Source organism: Chrysochloris asiatica, unplaced genomic scaffold (genome assembly GCF_000296735.1).
Source record: "Chrysochloris asiatica unplaced genomic scaffold, ChrAsi1.0 scaffold00045, whole genome shotgun sequence".
Classification (NCBI taxonomy): Eukaryota; Metazoa; Chordata; class Mammalia; order Afrosoricida; family Chrysochloridae; genus Chrysochloris; species Chrysochloris asiatica.
Window position 1 is genome coordinate 8,411,485 of NW_006408563.1, and position 16,308 is coordinate 8,427,792.

Here is a 16,308-nt window from a genome sequence, read left to right on the forward strand (position 1 = left end):
CATTATGAAGAATGGGAATTCCAGAACACTTAACTGTGCTCATAAGGAACCTGTACATAGAACAAGAGACAGCTGTTAGAACAGAACAAAGGGATACTAAATGGTTTAAAATCAGAAAAGGTGTGTGCCAGGTTTGTATCCTTGCACTATATTTATTCAGTCTGTATGCAGAGCAAATAATCTGTGAAACTGAATTAAATGAAGAAGAACATGGTATCAAGATTGGGGGAAGATTGATTAACAACCTGCGATATGTGGATGTTGAAAGCAAGAGGACTTGAAATACTTACTGATGAAGATCAAAGACCACAGCCATCAATATGAGTTGCACCTCAATGTAAGAAAACAAAAATCCTCATAACTGGACCAAGAAATAACATCAAGATAAATGGAGATAGATTTAAGTTGTAAAGATTTCATTTTGCTACCATCCACTGTCAACATTCATATAAGCAGCAGTCAAGAAATTAAATGATGTACTGCATTAGGCAAATGACATTCTTCATTAGGCAAATCATCTGCACAAGACCTCTTTAAAGTTTTCAAGAGCAAAGATGTCAGTTGAGGACTAAAGTACGACTGATCCAAGCCATGGTATTTTCAATAACCTCATATACATATACATGTGATATGTCAATGAAATAAGGAAGACTGTGGAAGAATTGATGCATTTAAATTATGGTATTGGCGAAGAATATTAAAAGTACCATGGACTGCCAGAAGAACAAACCAATCTGTGTTAAAAAAAATGTGTAGCCAGAATGTTCCTTGTTGTTTTGGTTAAGTACCATCGAGTTGATTCTGATTCATAGTGACCCTGTATAGGGTTTCCAAGGAGCTGTTGGTGAGCTTGAACCACTTTTCTTGTGGTTCAAACCAACCTTGCAGTCCAGTGCATTAATCCTCAGCACCACACCTGAACTTTAGAATGCTCCTTAGGTGTTAGGATAGAGAGCCTTTGACTTTCATCCTTTGAACATGTTATCAGAAGGAACCATTCACTGGAGAAAGTCATTATGATTGGTAAAGTGGAGAGTCCAGGGAAAAAGAGGAAGATCTGCCCTTCCCCCGCACAAGTGAGATGGATTGACACAGTGACAGCAGCAATGGCCTAAATGCAACAATTGTGAGGATGGTGAAGGACCAGGCAGTGTTGTGTTCTGTTGTGCACAGGGTTACTATGAGTCGGAACCAATATGATGGCACCTAATTACTATGGGTCGGAATCAACTCAACAGCACTTAACAACAACAACAATTACAACAACAAAAACTTAAGTACTATAAGTCAGTAATGTAGATCCTAAATTAAGGGTTGTAGAGGTACACCTCCTATAGAAAACAAATGCCCTTATATGCATTCGTGAGAATTTGGAGGAAATTATCTGCCAATATTAAACCTTTCAGCTATGGACTGTAGGTTCAGGCCAGTGGGAACTCAGAAAATTCAGTTTCAGATACTGCTTTAACATGTATTTGTTAAACTCATGGCAACTCTGTGCAGAGTAAAAGTACTCCATAGAGTTTTCAAGATTGTGACTTTTTTCAGATTGCCAGGTCTGTCTTCCAAGGTACCTCTAGGGGGGTTAGAATTTCTAACCTTTTAGCTAGTAGTTGAGTACTTAACAAATTGCACCATCCAGAGACTCCCAACATGCTTTTAACAAATTTGCTTAAAGCTCTTTTTCTTTCATTTATTTTATTATATGATAGATCCCTTTGTTAAAAGGGATGCTTTATTACATATTAAAGATACATTTTAAAGATAAATTGTATAATCCATTGAACCTTTCTGATAGTGTGATTTAAAATGGGAGGGAATATATTTTGTGAATGACTGGCTCTTCAAGGAGCAAACACTTTTTTTAAAAAAAATCTTTTTTTTTAAGATTTTGTTACTTTTCAAATCTCTAGAACAGTGTTGTCCAATAGCACTGTCAGTGATGACAGAAATGTTCTAAATCTGTGCTGTCCAGTACAATAAATACATGTGACTATGGAATACTTGAAATGTAGCTAGTGTGACTAAAGACTCTAAAATTTAAATGGCCACATGGCCCTTATGTGCTGTTGAGTCAATTCAGAGATAGTAGAACTGCCCCCATAGGGTTTCCTAGACTGTAATCTGTATGGAAACAGTTCATTACATCTTTTTTTGGAAAAGCAGTGCTGTGTTTGAACCAAGGTTTGCGGTATAGCCAAGCGCTTAACGATTGCACCACCAGGTCTCCTTCACACATGCCTATTGTTACCATAATGCCGAGTCTATTATTTGCAGATGTGAAAATAGTTGTACAAAGCAGATCATTTTGCTCAAATGAGTACCCAGTGATTTCACACATCCTGTTTTAAACATTAAGTTTTATATTCTCAGGATGAAATCAATCATTTTGCCTCATAAGGAGATTTGTAATAAAATTATAATTATACAGCAAGTTCCTTTTAGCTGATTCATAATTGTTTTCATTTACCTTCAACTTCAAGAATTTCCATTTACCTTCAACTCTTCAAACACTGAAATGAAATACTTTGATTATTCTAAGGTAGTGTTTCAAACTGAAATTCTGAGTTTTAGACATCTAAGTTTCTGGATTTATGTGTTCTAGAGAATATAAAGGATCTAGATGTGAAAGAGCTTTAATTGGGTTGAAGGAAGGGTTATATATACTAGAAATGGGTCTTGAAAACCAGTGTAGAGAAAATCTTAGATTGAGGTGAACCAGGTAAAATGGTACTAATTAAGTTTAGGATGAAACTTCATTATAAAAGAAAGCTACTTTTTCTGTCACCATCTCCCAACTTACTTTTAGTTCTCTTTCGCCTTAAGGCCTGGGCATTTGTAGGAACTGGAAATAAGAGTAGACCCATGGTCTAGAAATGTCTTGTGTCCAGCGCAGGCCTCTGGCTTCCTTTTGGAGCTCTTGATGGAAATGAAGATGTTCTTCCAAAGCAGCTTTTTGCCTAAGGAGACAACCCCACACACAATTCCAATATTGATTAAGTACCCTAGACAATTTTCTTATAAACTAGTAGAAGAACTTTGGATTTGAGCAGTCATCAGTTAGACTTGGGACTGTTGGTCATGCATTTTAGTGGACGATCATGAATGACTGCTCATCTAGGAACTTCACATAGGTTTAGAACATCGCTGGCCTCCTATTGGCAAAGTAAACGTAAAGCATGGCTCACAGTTCTTTAATTTGTATTGCTAGCTGGGACTTCCTTGCTTTAAAGATGAGGAAAGTCTTAGAGAAGTTGAAGTATCTGGGCCAGGGTCACACACAAGAGACTGAAGTAAACCCAGGTGCACCCTTCATTTACTTGATTTTCTGCTTTGAACTACTTGAACTAGCCTGATAAAATTGCTCAATTTTTCTTTATGTGGCTGTGTTTTCTTTTGTAGAAAGTTGGAACTCTTAATAGCTTGCTTTTGGTCTCAAGTCTTTTAAAAAACCAGCCCTACTACTGTGATACATGGAATACATAATTTTGAAATTGGATCAACACTTTCCTAATGGTTTGTTTTGTACTTCACATGAGTAACTGAAAAAAAGTCTATGGGAAGATCAACTCAAGGTTAGGTGAAAAACCTTGAAGTAGAGTTGTTTTGGCTGCTCACTCTTTCTGCCCTTCCCTCCCCCACCAAAGGGTATTATTAGCTTAGAATTGGCTTACATTGTGGAAAATATATTTCAAGGGGAAAAGTGTTTACAGTTAATTTTGGAATCTCACTATGTTCTGTGTCTTTACCTTTATTTCTTTTCAACTAAGAGAAACTTTTATTTATACTGTGTAGTAATCAATATTTAGACAGCAGTTTCATAAACATTTTGGCATTTAAATTTTTATCCATTTTTGGCATGACCTGTAGAGTAGTGTATAAAATACCCCGGGGAAGGGAAAAAAAAAAACAGTAGGGTGATATTTAGTATGATGCAAAAGAAAACAAACCCACATATTACTAAACAAAATGTGTTTCAAAAAGACATTCAAATGAGATGATATACGATGGAATGAATGTAAAACTAAAGTTCTCTCATGTAAACTACCATATAATTCACAATAAAACATTTAAAAAAAAGACATTCAAGAAGTACATTCACAATCAAGGCAAAAATTTGCTCTCTTCATGCAATGGAGTTCACAGAGCTGATCCCCTGAGTCAAGTATAAACTTAATACAGCTCAGCCCTATAGTTCATTAGCAAGTCAGCCAATGCTGTCTTTACCAAAAAATGGTATACAGAGTAGAAGGATCCAGAATACCCATTATATGAAACTTTATCTTTTGTCTTTGATAGATGACTATTTGTCTTTTACATGAACTTAAGAGGGGAAATTAATGACATAACAACTAGGTAGGGCTGTTTTAAGAAAGTTGGTTTGAACTTCAAGGTCGGTGGTTCAAACTCACCAGTCACTCCTTGGAAACCCTATACAGGGTAGCTATGAGTTGGAATCAACAGCACTTAACAACAACAACAACAATTACCACAAAGTTGCAAAGAATAAAAGGAGAAAGTAATGCCTTTAGCCTCTAATGACTTTGATTCTCTATTTCTACAACAAGGTCCTGTGAGATCTGGTCTTGGCCCAACTCTTTGATTTCATCTGAATGTATTTTTTGCCCCTGTGCACTTCATTCCCACCATACTAACTTTCTTTACTCTAACAAGCCAGTCTCATTCCTTTCTTTGGGGATATACTTACTGTTTCTCGCTAGAATATTTTTTTCTCCCAAATCTTTGTGTTGACTCCTTGTCAGTCATGTCTTACCTTAAATACCACCTCTTTTGAGAGTCTTGCTCTGATCAATCAATTTCAAACAAGCCATCTACAACTTTATCACATCTACATTTTATTTTCAACCTAGCAAGTATTGCCAGCTTAGGAAATATTTTTATTTGTTTAGATACTGTCTCCCCATTCCCATGCCTAGAATGTAAATCCATGGGAGAGACGATCTTAATCTATCTTGCTTATCTCTGATTTTTCTGTGTCTAGAACAGATTGGGTACAATGACTGAAGACCATAAGAGTTATGGAATGGCATCAATAACATCATACAAGAAGAAAGCAAAAGGTCATTAAGAAGACAAGAAATAAGGAAAAGACCAAAGTGGATGTTAGAAGAGACTCTGAAACTTGCTCTCCAATGTAGAGATGCTAAAGCAAATGGACAAAATGAAGAGATGAAAGAGCTGAATAGAGAATTTCAAAAGGCAGCTTGAGAAGACAAAATAAAATATTATAGTGAAATGTGCAAAGATCTAGAGTTAGAAACAAAAGAGAAGAACACATTCAGTGTTTCTCAAGCTGAAAGAACCAAGGAAAAATTCATACCTTGACTTGTGATATGTTGCGCTGTAAGATATGTACTGGACCACAAGGTCAATTTGACCCGCACATTTGGCAGTTCAAACTCACTAGCTGTTCCTTGGAAACCCTATGCAGGGGTCACTATGAGTTGGACAATGTCATTAATATTGCAAGTAAGTAAATTTTTCTAAAGATAGTACAAAAATGTTTGCCACCATATATTGACAGAGAACTTCCAGATGTTCAAGCTGGATTCAGAAGAGGACATGGAATGAAGGATATCATTGCTGACATCAGGTGGATCTTGGCTGAAAGCAGAGAATACCAGAAAGATGTTTACCTGTGCTTTATTGACTATGCAAAGGCTTTCAATTGTTTGGATCATGACAAGCTATGGACAACATTGCAGAGACTGAATGTTTTGGAACACTTAATTGTGCTCATCAGGCAACTGTACATAGACCAAGAGGCAGTTGTTCAAAGAGAACAAGGGAACACCGAATGGTTTAAAATTAAAAAAGGTATGTGCCAGGGTTGCATTCTTTCACCATACTTATTCAATCTGTATGCTGAACAAATAATCTAAGAAACTGGATTATATGAAGAAAAGTGTGGCTTCAGGATTGGAGAGACTTATTATACAAATGATAACTTGCTTGCTGAAAGCAAAGAGGACTTAAAATACTTACTGCTGAAGGTCAAAGACCACAGCCTTCAGTATGGGTTGCATCTCAGTGTAAAGAAAACAAAACACTCACCACTGACCAATAAACAACATCCATATAAATGGAGAAAAGATTGAAGTTGTCAAATAATCCATTTTGCTCGGATCAATTGTCACCACTCTTGGAAGCAGCAATCAAGAAATCAAATGACATATTGCATTAGGCAAATCTGGTGCATAAGACCTCTTTAAAATGTTCAAGAGCAATGTTCAGTTTGAGGACTAAGATGTGCCTGATTCATGCCATGGTGTTTTCAATAACCTTATATTCATGTGAAAGTTAGACAGTGAATAAAAAAGACCATAAAAGAATTGATGCAATAGAGTTATGGTGTTGGAGGAGAATATTAAAAGTACCATGGACTGCCAAAAGAACAAACTAATCTGTGTTGGAAGAAGTATAGCCAGAGTGCTCTTTAGAAGCCAGGATTGCCAGATTTCGGATATATTACCAGGAGTGACTAGTGCCTGTAGAAAGATATCGTGCTTGGTGAAATGGATGGTCAGCCAAAAAGAGGAAGGCCTCCAATGAGATGGATTGGTACAGTGACAGCAGCAATGGGCTCATGCACAGCAACGATTGTGAGTTGGCGCAGGACTGGGAGGTGTTTCATTCTGTTTTGTAGACGTTCTCTATGAGCCTGTACTGACTCGAGGGCACATAACAACAAAAATAGTGTTTGGTGTAAAAGAAGCATTCTGTAAATGTTTATTGAGAAAGACAATGACTTTAGGATCAGGGAGTTTTAGAGCTGGTTCTGGTTGGCACTGTCTCTAACTCACTAGTCAGCCTTCTCACAATCCCTTTCCTCTTTGGGACTCAATTTTCTCAACTGTACACAAAAAAAGTTAAAGATAGATAATCTCTAAACTCCCTTCAGGAGTCCTGGTGTGGATAAGCTATAGGATAAGCACTCAACCAGGTGGGTTTGAACTGCAAGACTGGTGGTTCAAACTCACCAGTCGCTCCTTGGAAACCCTATACAGGGTTTCTATGAGTTGGAATAGACTCAACGACACTTAACAACATCAAACTCCCTTCAAGCTTCGACATACAATGAATTTGTGAATACAAGTCCTACTATAAGCCATGAAGGAATCCTGCAATAGAATCATCATGTTTTATGTAGTTCTTCCAAGTCATGCTTTGGAAAGTGGCAACATTTCATTTGTTTAAAATCAGTGAAAGGGTGGTACAAGTAGTAGGTCACCAAGCCCTTGGAAATCTTCCTATGGCCATGCTGCCCAAATACTGTACCTGGCTAGTTCCTGGGCTTGCTTCGTGGCTTCCTCGAGAGCTAGCCTTGCTGCTTCCTCTTCCTTTTTCCTCCTCTCCTCTGCCTCCAGCCAACTCTTCTCTTCTACTTCCCGTTTCTGTCGCAGGTACTCTAGCCGCTCTTCCTCAGCCATTTCTAACAGGCGTTTTTGTTCTTCTGCTAACTGCATTTCCAACTCCTTCTGCCTTTGCTTCTCTGCCTCTGCAAAGTAGAAAAGGGGACGGGTTCAGAACAGGTCTCATTATTGGAGAAAACAGTTTTGTGATCTAACACTCAAGTCTACAGTTTCCTGGGGTCGTGAATACGAAGTCTACAGCTTATCTGCCAGTAGGCTGCCAGATCCTCTGTGGGGATTACTATAAGAGTTAGTTTACTAATTTGTTGTTGTTGTTAAGTGCCATCGAGTCAATTCTGATTTATAGCAACCCTATATAGGGTTTCTGAGAAGCAGCTGTTGGGTTTGAACTGCTGACCTTGTAATTAGCAGTCCAGTGTTGATCCTGTAGTACCACACCAGAGTTCTTTATTAAGCACCAGAAACTGTTAACACTTTGACTGCTAGCTAAAAGTTGGAGGTTTGACTCCACCTAGAGGCACCTTGGAAGAAAGTTGATTGCCAGCTAATCTAATTCTGAAAAATCAACGATTGAAAACTATGGAGCACAGAAGTTTATGTTATGGCAACTGGCTATCAAGCACCTACTATGTGCAATGCACGGTGCAATTAATAGAAAACCTTGGGGAAGAACTTCCCAGTGCCTGGTGTGATCATGGAATGGCATGCAGTTGGGTTGTTTGTGAAGGAGTGTCAGATCCAGACCTGGAGAAACTGATGGGTCTAAAGAACCAGAACCAGGAAGTAGCTCATAAAGTGTCAATTGCTTAAGTACTCATCTTTTTCTTAGATGTGCAGCTGGAGAGATTCCATAAACAACTGAAAGTTTGCCCTGAAGCTAACCAGATGTTTGTGACTCTTTCCATCTGCTGGGGAAGGAAGCAAGAAGCAGAGATGTAGCTCCAACTTGGGCAGTTTCTGCTGTTGTTCATTGGTGTGCAGAGTAGAACTGCCCCATAGGGTCTTCAAGGCGGTGACCTTTTGGAAGCAAATTGCCATGCTTATCTTCCAAGGTGCCTTTAGATTTGAACCACCAACCTTTCAGCTAGTAGAATAATAGTCAAGCGCTTACTCCAGTCAGGGACTCAAGGATAATGTTGACAAGGCAAAGGAACAGGATCCTATTTCAAGAGATTATTGAATTTCCACAAGTCAATCTTTCATATTCTGATTGTTTTATCAATTCACTATTGTGGTGCTGTAGGATAAGCACTGGATTGATAACCAAAAGGTCAGAGGTTCAACCCCCCCAGCCACTCCTTAGAAACCCTATACAGGGTTGCTTTGAGTCTTAACTGACTCAATGACACTTAACAACATTGTTAGCAGCTAGTGTAGTTCCAGTTTCTTCCCACCCCTATCCCTTGAATACAATTCACTATTGTTGTTAGGGGCTGTGGAGTCAGTTCTGACTCATAGTGACCCTACATACAACACAAAGAAAATCCTGCCCAGTTCTGAACCATTCTCATACTTCTTATGTTTGAGCTCATTGTTATAGCCACTGTGTCAATCCATCTTGTAGGGAGTCTTCCTTTTTTGCTGACACTATATTTTATCATTGCACCTTTAGTACCATTGGTTCTTACTTCTTGAAAAAGTTGAACATCAACCATTTCTTTTTAGCACAATTTCTAAGCTTCACTGCAGTCATCGGTGAAAAACAAGGCTCCAGGAATTGATGGAATACAGATTGAAATCTTTCAACAAACTGATGCAGCACAGGAGGCACTCACTCATCTATGCCAAGAAATTTGCAAGACAGCTACCTATCCATATTTGTGCACATTCCAAAGACAGGTGACCCAACAGAATGTGGAAATCATCTAACAATATCATTAATATCACATGCAAGTAAATTTTTCTGGAGATAATGCAAAGATAGTTGCAACAGTACATCCACAGGGAACTGCCAGAAATCCAAGCAAGATTCAGAAGAGGCCTTGGAAATAGGGATATCATTGCTGAAATCAGATGGATCATGGCTGAAAGCAGAAAATACCATAAAGATATTTACAAAGACATTAGATTGTGTGAGTCATGACAAGCTATGGACAACATTATGAAGAATGGGTATTCCAGATTACTTAATTGTGCTCATGAGGAACCTGTACATAGACCGAGGCAGTTGTTAGAACAGAATGAAGGGACACTGAATGGTCTAAAGTCAGGAATGGTGTGCACCAGGGTTGTATTCTTTCACCATATTTATTCAATCTGTATGCTGAGCAAATCATTTGAGAAGCTGGATACTATGAAGAAGAATGTGGCATAAGAATCAGAAGAGGACTTATTAACTACCTGTAATATGCAGATGATGAAACCCTTGCTAACTGAAAGCAAAGAGGACTTAAAATACTGATGAAGATCAAAGACAACAGTATGGCTTTTATCTGAATATAAAGAAAACAAAAACCATCACAACTAGACCAATAAATAACATCATGATAAAAGCAGAAAAGATTGAAGTTTTCCAAAACTTCATTTTGTTTGGCTCTACGGTGAACACTCACGGAAGCAGCAGTCAAGAATCTAATAGCATATTGTATTAGGCAAATCAGCAGTACAAGACCTCTTTAAAATGTTCAAGAGCAAAGATGAGACCAACCCAAGCCATGGTCTTTTCAATAGCCTCATATGCATATGAAAATTGGATAAGAATAAGGAAGACTGTAGAACAATTGATGCATTTGAGTTATAGTGTTGGAGAAGAATACTAAAAGTATTGTGGATGGCCAGAAGAACAAACAAATCTGTATTGGAAGAAGTACAGGCAGTTGTTGTTGTTGTTGTTGTTATGTGCCTTGGAGTCAGTTCTGACGCATAGCGACCCTGTACAGGGTTTCCGAGGCTGTAAATCTTTATGGGAGCAGAACGCCTCATCTTTCTCCCGTGGAACAACTGGTAGTTTCGAACTGCTGACCTTGCGGTTCGCAGCCCCATTCATAACCACTACGCTACCAGAGCTCCTTGATGTACAGGCCAAGTGCTCCTTAGAAGACTGGATGGTGAGATTTGTCTTTTATCCTTTGGGTATGTTATCACAAGGGACCAGTCACTGGAGAAGGACAATATGGTTAGTAAAATGGAGGGTCATTTTACTGAAAACAGGAAGACCCCTAATGAAATGGATTGGTACAGTGACAGCAGTGGTGGGCTCAAATGTAACAACAGTTGTGAAGTTGGTGCAGGACCAGGCACAGGCAGTGTTTTGTTCGGCTGAGCGTGAGTCAGAACTGACTTAATGACACCCAACAACCACAATGACTACCAAGCATGATGTCCTCCAAGGACTGATCTATCCTGATAACATGTCCAAAGTACATGAGATATATTTGCTTCTAAGGAGCATCTGACTGCACTTCTTCCAAAAGAGATTTATTTATTTTTCTGGGTTGGCATATTTGGTATTCTTCATAAACACCATAATTTAAAGGCATTAATTATTAGGTCTTTCTTATTCATTGTCTAAGTTTTGCATGCATATGAGGCAATAAAAATACTATGGCTGGGTCACATACATCTCAGTCTCCAAGGTGACATTTTCCCTTTGAACACCTTAAAGTGGTCTTTTCTTCACATGATTATAGAGTTTATTAGGTTCTAATTCTAGATCAGAAATGCTCGGGATACAGCACTACTCTGATCAGGAACACTGCTTCTCTACTGTGTCCCCAGGCCACACCTCAGCTTCTCAGCTTTGGCCCGTTGACCTCTGCCCTGCCTGGTCCTTTTAAATGCTCAAAGGGCACACCACCCTAAACCTCAGCTTGAAGGCACTCAACTCTAGGTTCGTGCGTTAGCAAACCTAGCTTCCCTGAAGGCATTCAACTTTACTTGCTCCATGGGCCAGGGAGCCCCACTCCTCTGCTCTGACTTTTGTGTTCTTAGTTCTCTAATGCTGCTGTTTCTCTGACACTTCACTGCACCACCATGTCTCAACACAGGCATCTTGGATTTCAAAGGATTAGCTCAACTAATGGCTTTTCATGAACAGGTCATGAAATCTCCTGTTCTTGCCTCTGAAATGGCTCACTTTATACCCTGCGTGATAGCAAAACTGACCAATTCCCACATTAGAGTCCCACACACCCTATTTGCATGCTCCCAGTCCTGGTGTGATGCTGTAGCACTGGATTGCTAACCTAAAGGTCGCGGTTCACTCCTCGGAAACCCTCTACAGGGTCAGAACTGACTTGACTGCACAACAACAACAACCCAGTAATTTGGTTGGAGTTATAAAGACTACGGCTAGAAGAACCATACCAAGTAAATTCACTTCTATGGTCAAGAGTAAGTTTCAGTCTCTTCTGACATTCATTTTGTTCTTTTCTTTTTTCTGTCTTTTTAATGATCTTTTGCTTTCTTCATGTATGACATTCTTGATGTCATATCATAATTATCTAGTCTTCAGTCATTAGTGTTTAATGCATCAAATTTACTCTTGAGATGGTCTCTAAATTCAAGGTCATACTGTGGTTCTTGTGGAGTTTTAATTTTCTTCAACTTGAGCTTGCATATGAGCAACTGATGATATATTTTGCAGTTGACCCCAGGCTTTATTTGGACTGATGATACTGATCTTCTCCATTATCTCTTTTCACAAATGTATTTGATTTGATTCCTGAGTATTTCATCTGTCAAGGTTCATATGTACAGTGGTTATTAATATCGTTGAAAAATGACATTTGCAATGAATTAGTCATTGGTTTTTCAAAATTCTATCATAGGATCTTTGGCATTGTTTCTATCACCAAGGACATATTTTCTAGCAATTGATCCTTCTTGTCTCCAACTTTCACATTCTAAACATCAGTGTCAATGTTTCTTGATTGAATGATCAATTTCAGACTGTAGAAATTGATAAAAATACTCAGTTTCTTCATTGGCTTAGTGGTTAATGAGCAAATTTGAATTAATTGTATTAATTGGTCTCCCTTGTAGACATATGAATATTATCCTAGCATTGATAATGTTGTATTCCAGAAAAGGTCTTGACCTGTTTTTTTAAGAGGTCTTTTGCAGTAGATTTCCTGACTGCTGCTTCCATGAGCATTGATTATGGATCCAAGTAAAATGAAATCCTTGACAACTTCATTCTTTTCTCTTTATTATAATGCTGTTTTTTGGCCCAGTTGTGAAGATATCTGTTTTCTTTACATTTAGTTGTATTCCATACTGAAGACTGTGTTTTGTTTTTTGTTTTTAAATCTTCATAAGCATATTCTTTAAGTCTTCTTTGCTTTCAGCAAGCAACGCTGTCATTTGCATATCACTGGATGTTAATCAACCTTCCTCCAATAATGATGCTATGCTCTTCATCATATAGTCTAGCTTCTCAGATTATTTGATCAACACACAGATTGAATAAGCATGATAAAAAGACTCAATTCTGATACACACCTTTCCTGATTTTCTATCATGCAAAATCCCGTTGTTCTGGTTGAATGACTGTCTTTAGGTCTATCTACTGTTGTTGTTGTTAAGTACTGTTGAGTCAATTTTGACTCATAGCAACCCTGTATAGGGTTTCCAAGGAGCAGCTGGTGAGCTTGAACCGCCAACCTTGCAGTTCAAATGGTTTTGCAGTCTGGAGCACTAACCCACAGCGCCACACCAGGACTCTATGTCCTGCATAATAAGCACAATTAAGTGTTCTGGAGTTTCCATTCTTATCAATGTTTTCTATAGTTTATTATGATCCACACAGTCAAATGCCTTTGCATAGCCAGTGAAACACAGGTAAACATCTTGTGCATTGATATTCCTTGTTCCACATCCTCTTCTGAATCTGGCTTGAATGTCTAATAGTTTCAGTCTATGTACTGCTGCATCCATTTTTTAATTATCCTCAGCAAAATTTTACTTGCATGTGATATGAATGACATTGTTAGATAATTTCTGCATTCTGTTGGATCACCTTTCTTTGGAATGGGCACACATACAGATCTTTTACAGTTGATTGCCAAGGTAGCTGTCCTCCAAATTTCTTGGCATAATCAAGTGAGAGTTTCCAGTGTTGAATCTGTTTGTTGAAACATCTTAACTGATATTCTGTATTCTGCCAATTCCTGGAGTCTTGATTTTTGTCAATGCCTTCAGTGCATCTTGGACTTTTTCCTTCAATAACATCAGTTCATATGCTATTTTCCTTCTTTTTTTAAGTAGTGCAGTCAGTTCACATTTTTATTCATATTTCTTCTTCCATTTCTGAACTTTTTTTTTTCAACAGTATTTGCTTCTATTTCCTCTAGTTTTTTTTTTTTTTTTTTAATGTACAGCAAAACACTCAGGAATATGCAATCATTCAAACACTCAAAAGGCACATTCTGCAAGCCTGCCCTCAGGCCACCAGCACACAGGCCATCTCCCTCCATGAGTCTAGAGTCCTCAGCCGCTCCATCTCTTTATGTCATCATCTCTGCCACCATCTCTGGCATCGCTGCTTCTCTGAATAGGGTCCCACACTCCGCTCCCGCTCTTCTCCCTTTATGGTCCCAGGGTCCTCTGCTCCTGGACTGTCATATGCTACCTTTTGAAATGTTTTGATGTCAGTCAGTTCTTTTCAGTACGGTGATTGTGTATTTCTTCCATCTTGTTTTGAAGCTTCCTGCATTGCTCAATATTGTGCCCACAGAATCTTTCAATATTGCAACTCAAGACTTGAATTGTTACTTCAGTTGCTTCAGCTTGAGAAATGCTGAGTGTGTTCTTCTCTTTTAGTTTTCTACCTCCAGGTCTTTGTACATTTCATTATAATACTTGACTTCGTCTTCTTGAGCTATCCTTTAAAATTTTCTGTTTAACTCCTTTACTTCATTGTTTCTTCCTTTTACTTTGCCTATTCTATGTTCCAGAACAAATTTCAAAGTCTTTTCTGACATCCATTTTTGTCTTTTCTTTCTTTCCTGGCTTTTTACTTTTTTCACATGTGATGTTCTTGATGTCATTCCATAACTCCTCTGGTTTTTCATCATTATTGTTCAATGTTTCAAATATGTTCTTGATATGGTCTCTAAATTCAAGTGGGATCTATTCAAGGTTGTATTTTGGCTTCATGGACTTGTTTTCATTGTCTTCAGCTCCAACTTATATTGCAATATGAACAACTGATGATGTGTTCTGCATTTCTGCTCTGGCTGATGATATTGGGATTCTCCATCAACTCTTTCCACAGATGTAGTCAATTTGATTCCTGTGAATTCTATCTGGCAAGGTTCATGTATATAATTAATTGTCGTTGAGTCAATTTAGACTCATGGTAACCCAATAAGATGCAGAACTTGCCCATACAGTCCAGCCACAATCATATCTTCTGCAGTTCCACCCATGGGCCAAGAGCCAATACCAGTTCCCATACAACCTGATCAATGATAGACAGCAGCCAAAAAACAAGTCAAACCCACCCTAAACTGAGGTGATGAATGGCAAGCGAGAATGGTGTACATGCTTTCATTCTCTAACAACACACAGGAGACAGTTGGTGAGAGTCTAAAACATATCAACATATAATCATTAATTTAATACAAATATGACAACCCCACAATGTCAAATATGATAATTTTAGCTTACATGAAGAAATAAAATAGAATGGCTCAAATAAATGACCAAGACGCAGATCCAGAGAATGTTTCAGAAAATGAGAAGGTAATAGAAATAACTATGAAAAATTCCAAAAGGATGATACTTATGTACCTTCAAAGGATTGACAGAGAGATTGAGGAAAGAAAGGAGAACACAGAAAAAAAACTCAGAAGAATTCAGGAAAATACTATAAGAACAAATAGACAAAATAAAAGCAAATTTTGAAACAATATAAAACCTGCCATTAGAATTTCAGAAGATTAATACTAAGATTTCAGAAATGAACAATACATTGAAAGAGCAAAGGAGTATATTTGAAGCAATGGAAGTCTTAGTGAACTTGAAGATAAATCTCTCAATACTTGTATGTTCGAAGAACAATCAGAAAAAATCTGAAGAAAGCCTAAGAGCTGTGTGGGACACCATGAAGAGGAATTGGAATTCCAGAACAGGAAGAGACAATAAATAGTACAGAGAAACATGTTGAAGAGTTGTTGCAATAAAACCTCCCTAACATCATAAAAGACAAGATGATAAACATATGAGAAGGTGAATGATCTCCAAACAGGATAGATACCAAAAGAACATCACCAAATAAAAACCAATAAGACTAAGCTCTAATTTCTCATCAGAAACCATGCAGGCAAAAAGGCAATGGGATAACATTTACAAAACTCTGAAAGAAAAAAAAATTGCCAACCAAGAATCATACCTAGCAAAGCTTCTCCTCATAATACACCAGTGAAATTAGGATGTTTCCAGATAAACAGAAATGGAAGGAATTTATAATGATCATACCAACTTTACAAGAAAAAATGCAAAAGGGTGTTCTTTGGACTGAGGACCAACAATAGCAGACAACAACCTAAGATTACCATACATGACAACACCACCCAGAACTCAATCCAGATATTTAAAGTATTTAAAGTAAAACATACAGAATTGAACATAGGGAACAAGAGATATCAATTTATAATGAAGTCAACTATAAAGCAAAAAGAGGTAATAAGAGTAGAAACAGAACTTCCAAATGGCAAGTAAGTCAAGCAGATTTCAAGACAAAACAGATAGGTTTTGTGTGTTTTTGTTTTTTTTTTAATTTAAGGTTTTTATTGTGGATTGAATAAAAGTTTACATGGCAGATCATCAGCTTTACATTCAACAAATCATATACCTTGTTTCATTACAATGATTATAATCCCCTACATGTACTATCAGTTAACAATATTTCTCTCTATTCACTTTAGCTCTTCTCTCTCTTTTTTAAAACACTAAGGCATATATAATAATT

At 37.8% G+C, this 16,308-nt stretch overlaps 1 protein-coding gene across 1 annotated transcript in view; it reads right to left on the reverse strand.

The window, feature by feature from the left end:
* Positions 1-2,821: 2,821 nt before the first annotated feature.
* LOC102833384 (uncharacterized protein KIAA2012 homolog) overlaps positions 2,822-16,308 on the reverse strand; it is a 218,089-nt gene continuing 204,602 nt past the window's right edge. The window contains exons 21-22 of the mRNA XM_006862029.1: positions 7,300-7,519; positions 2,822-2,960 (exon numbers count right to left, since the gene is read on the reverse strand). Of these exons, the coding sequence (XP_006862091.1) occupies positions 2,822-2,960; positions 7,300-7,519 (359 nt within the window). The remainder of the gene's footprint in view (positions 2,961-7,299; positions 7,520-16,308) is intronic.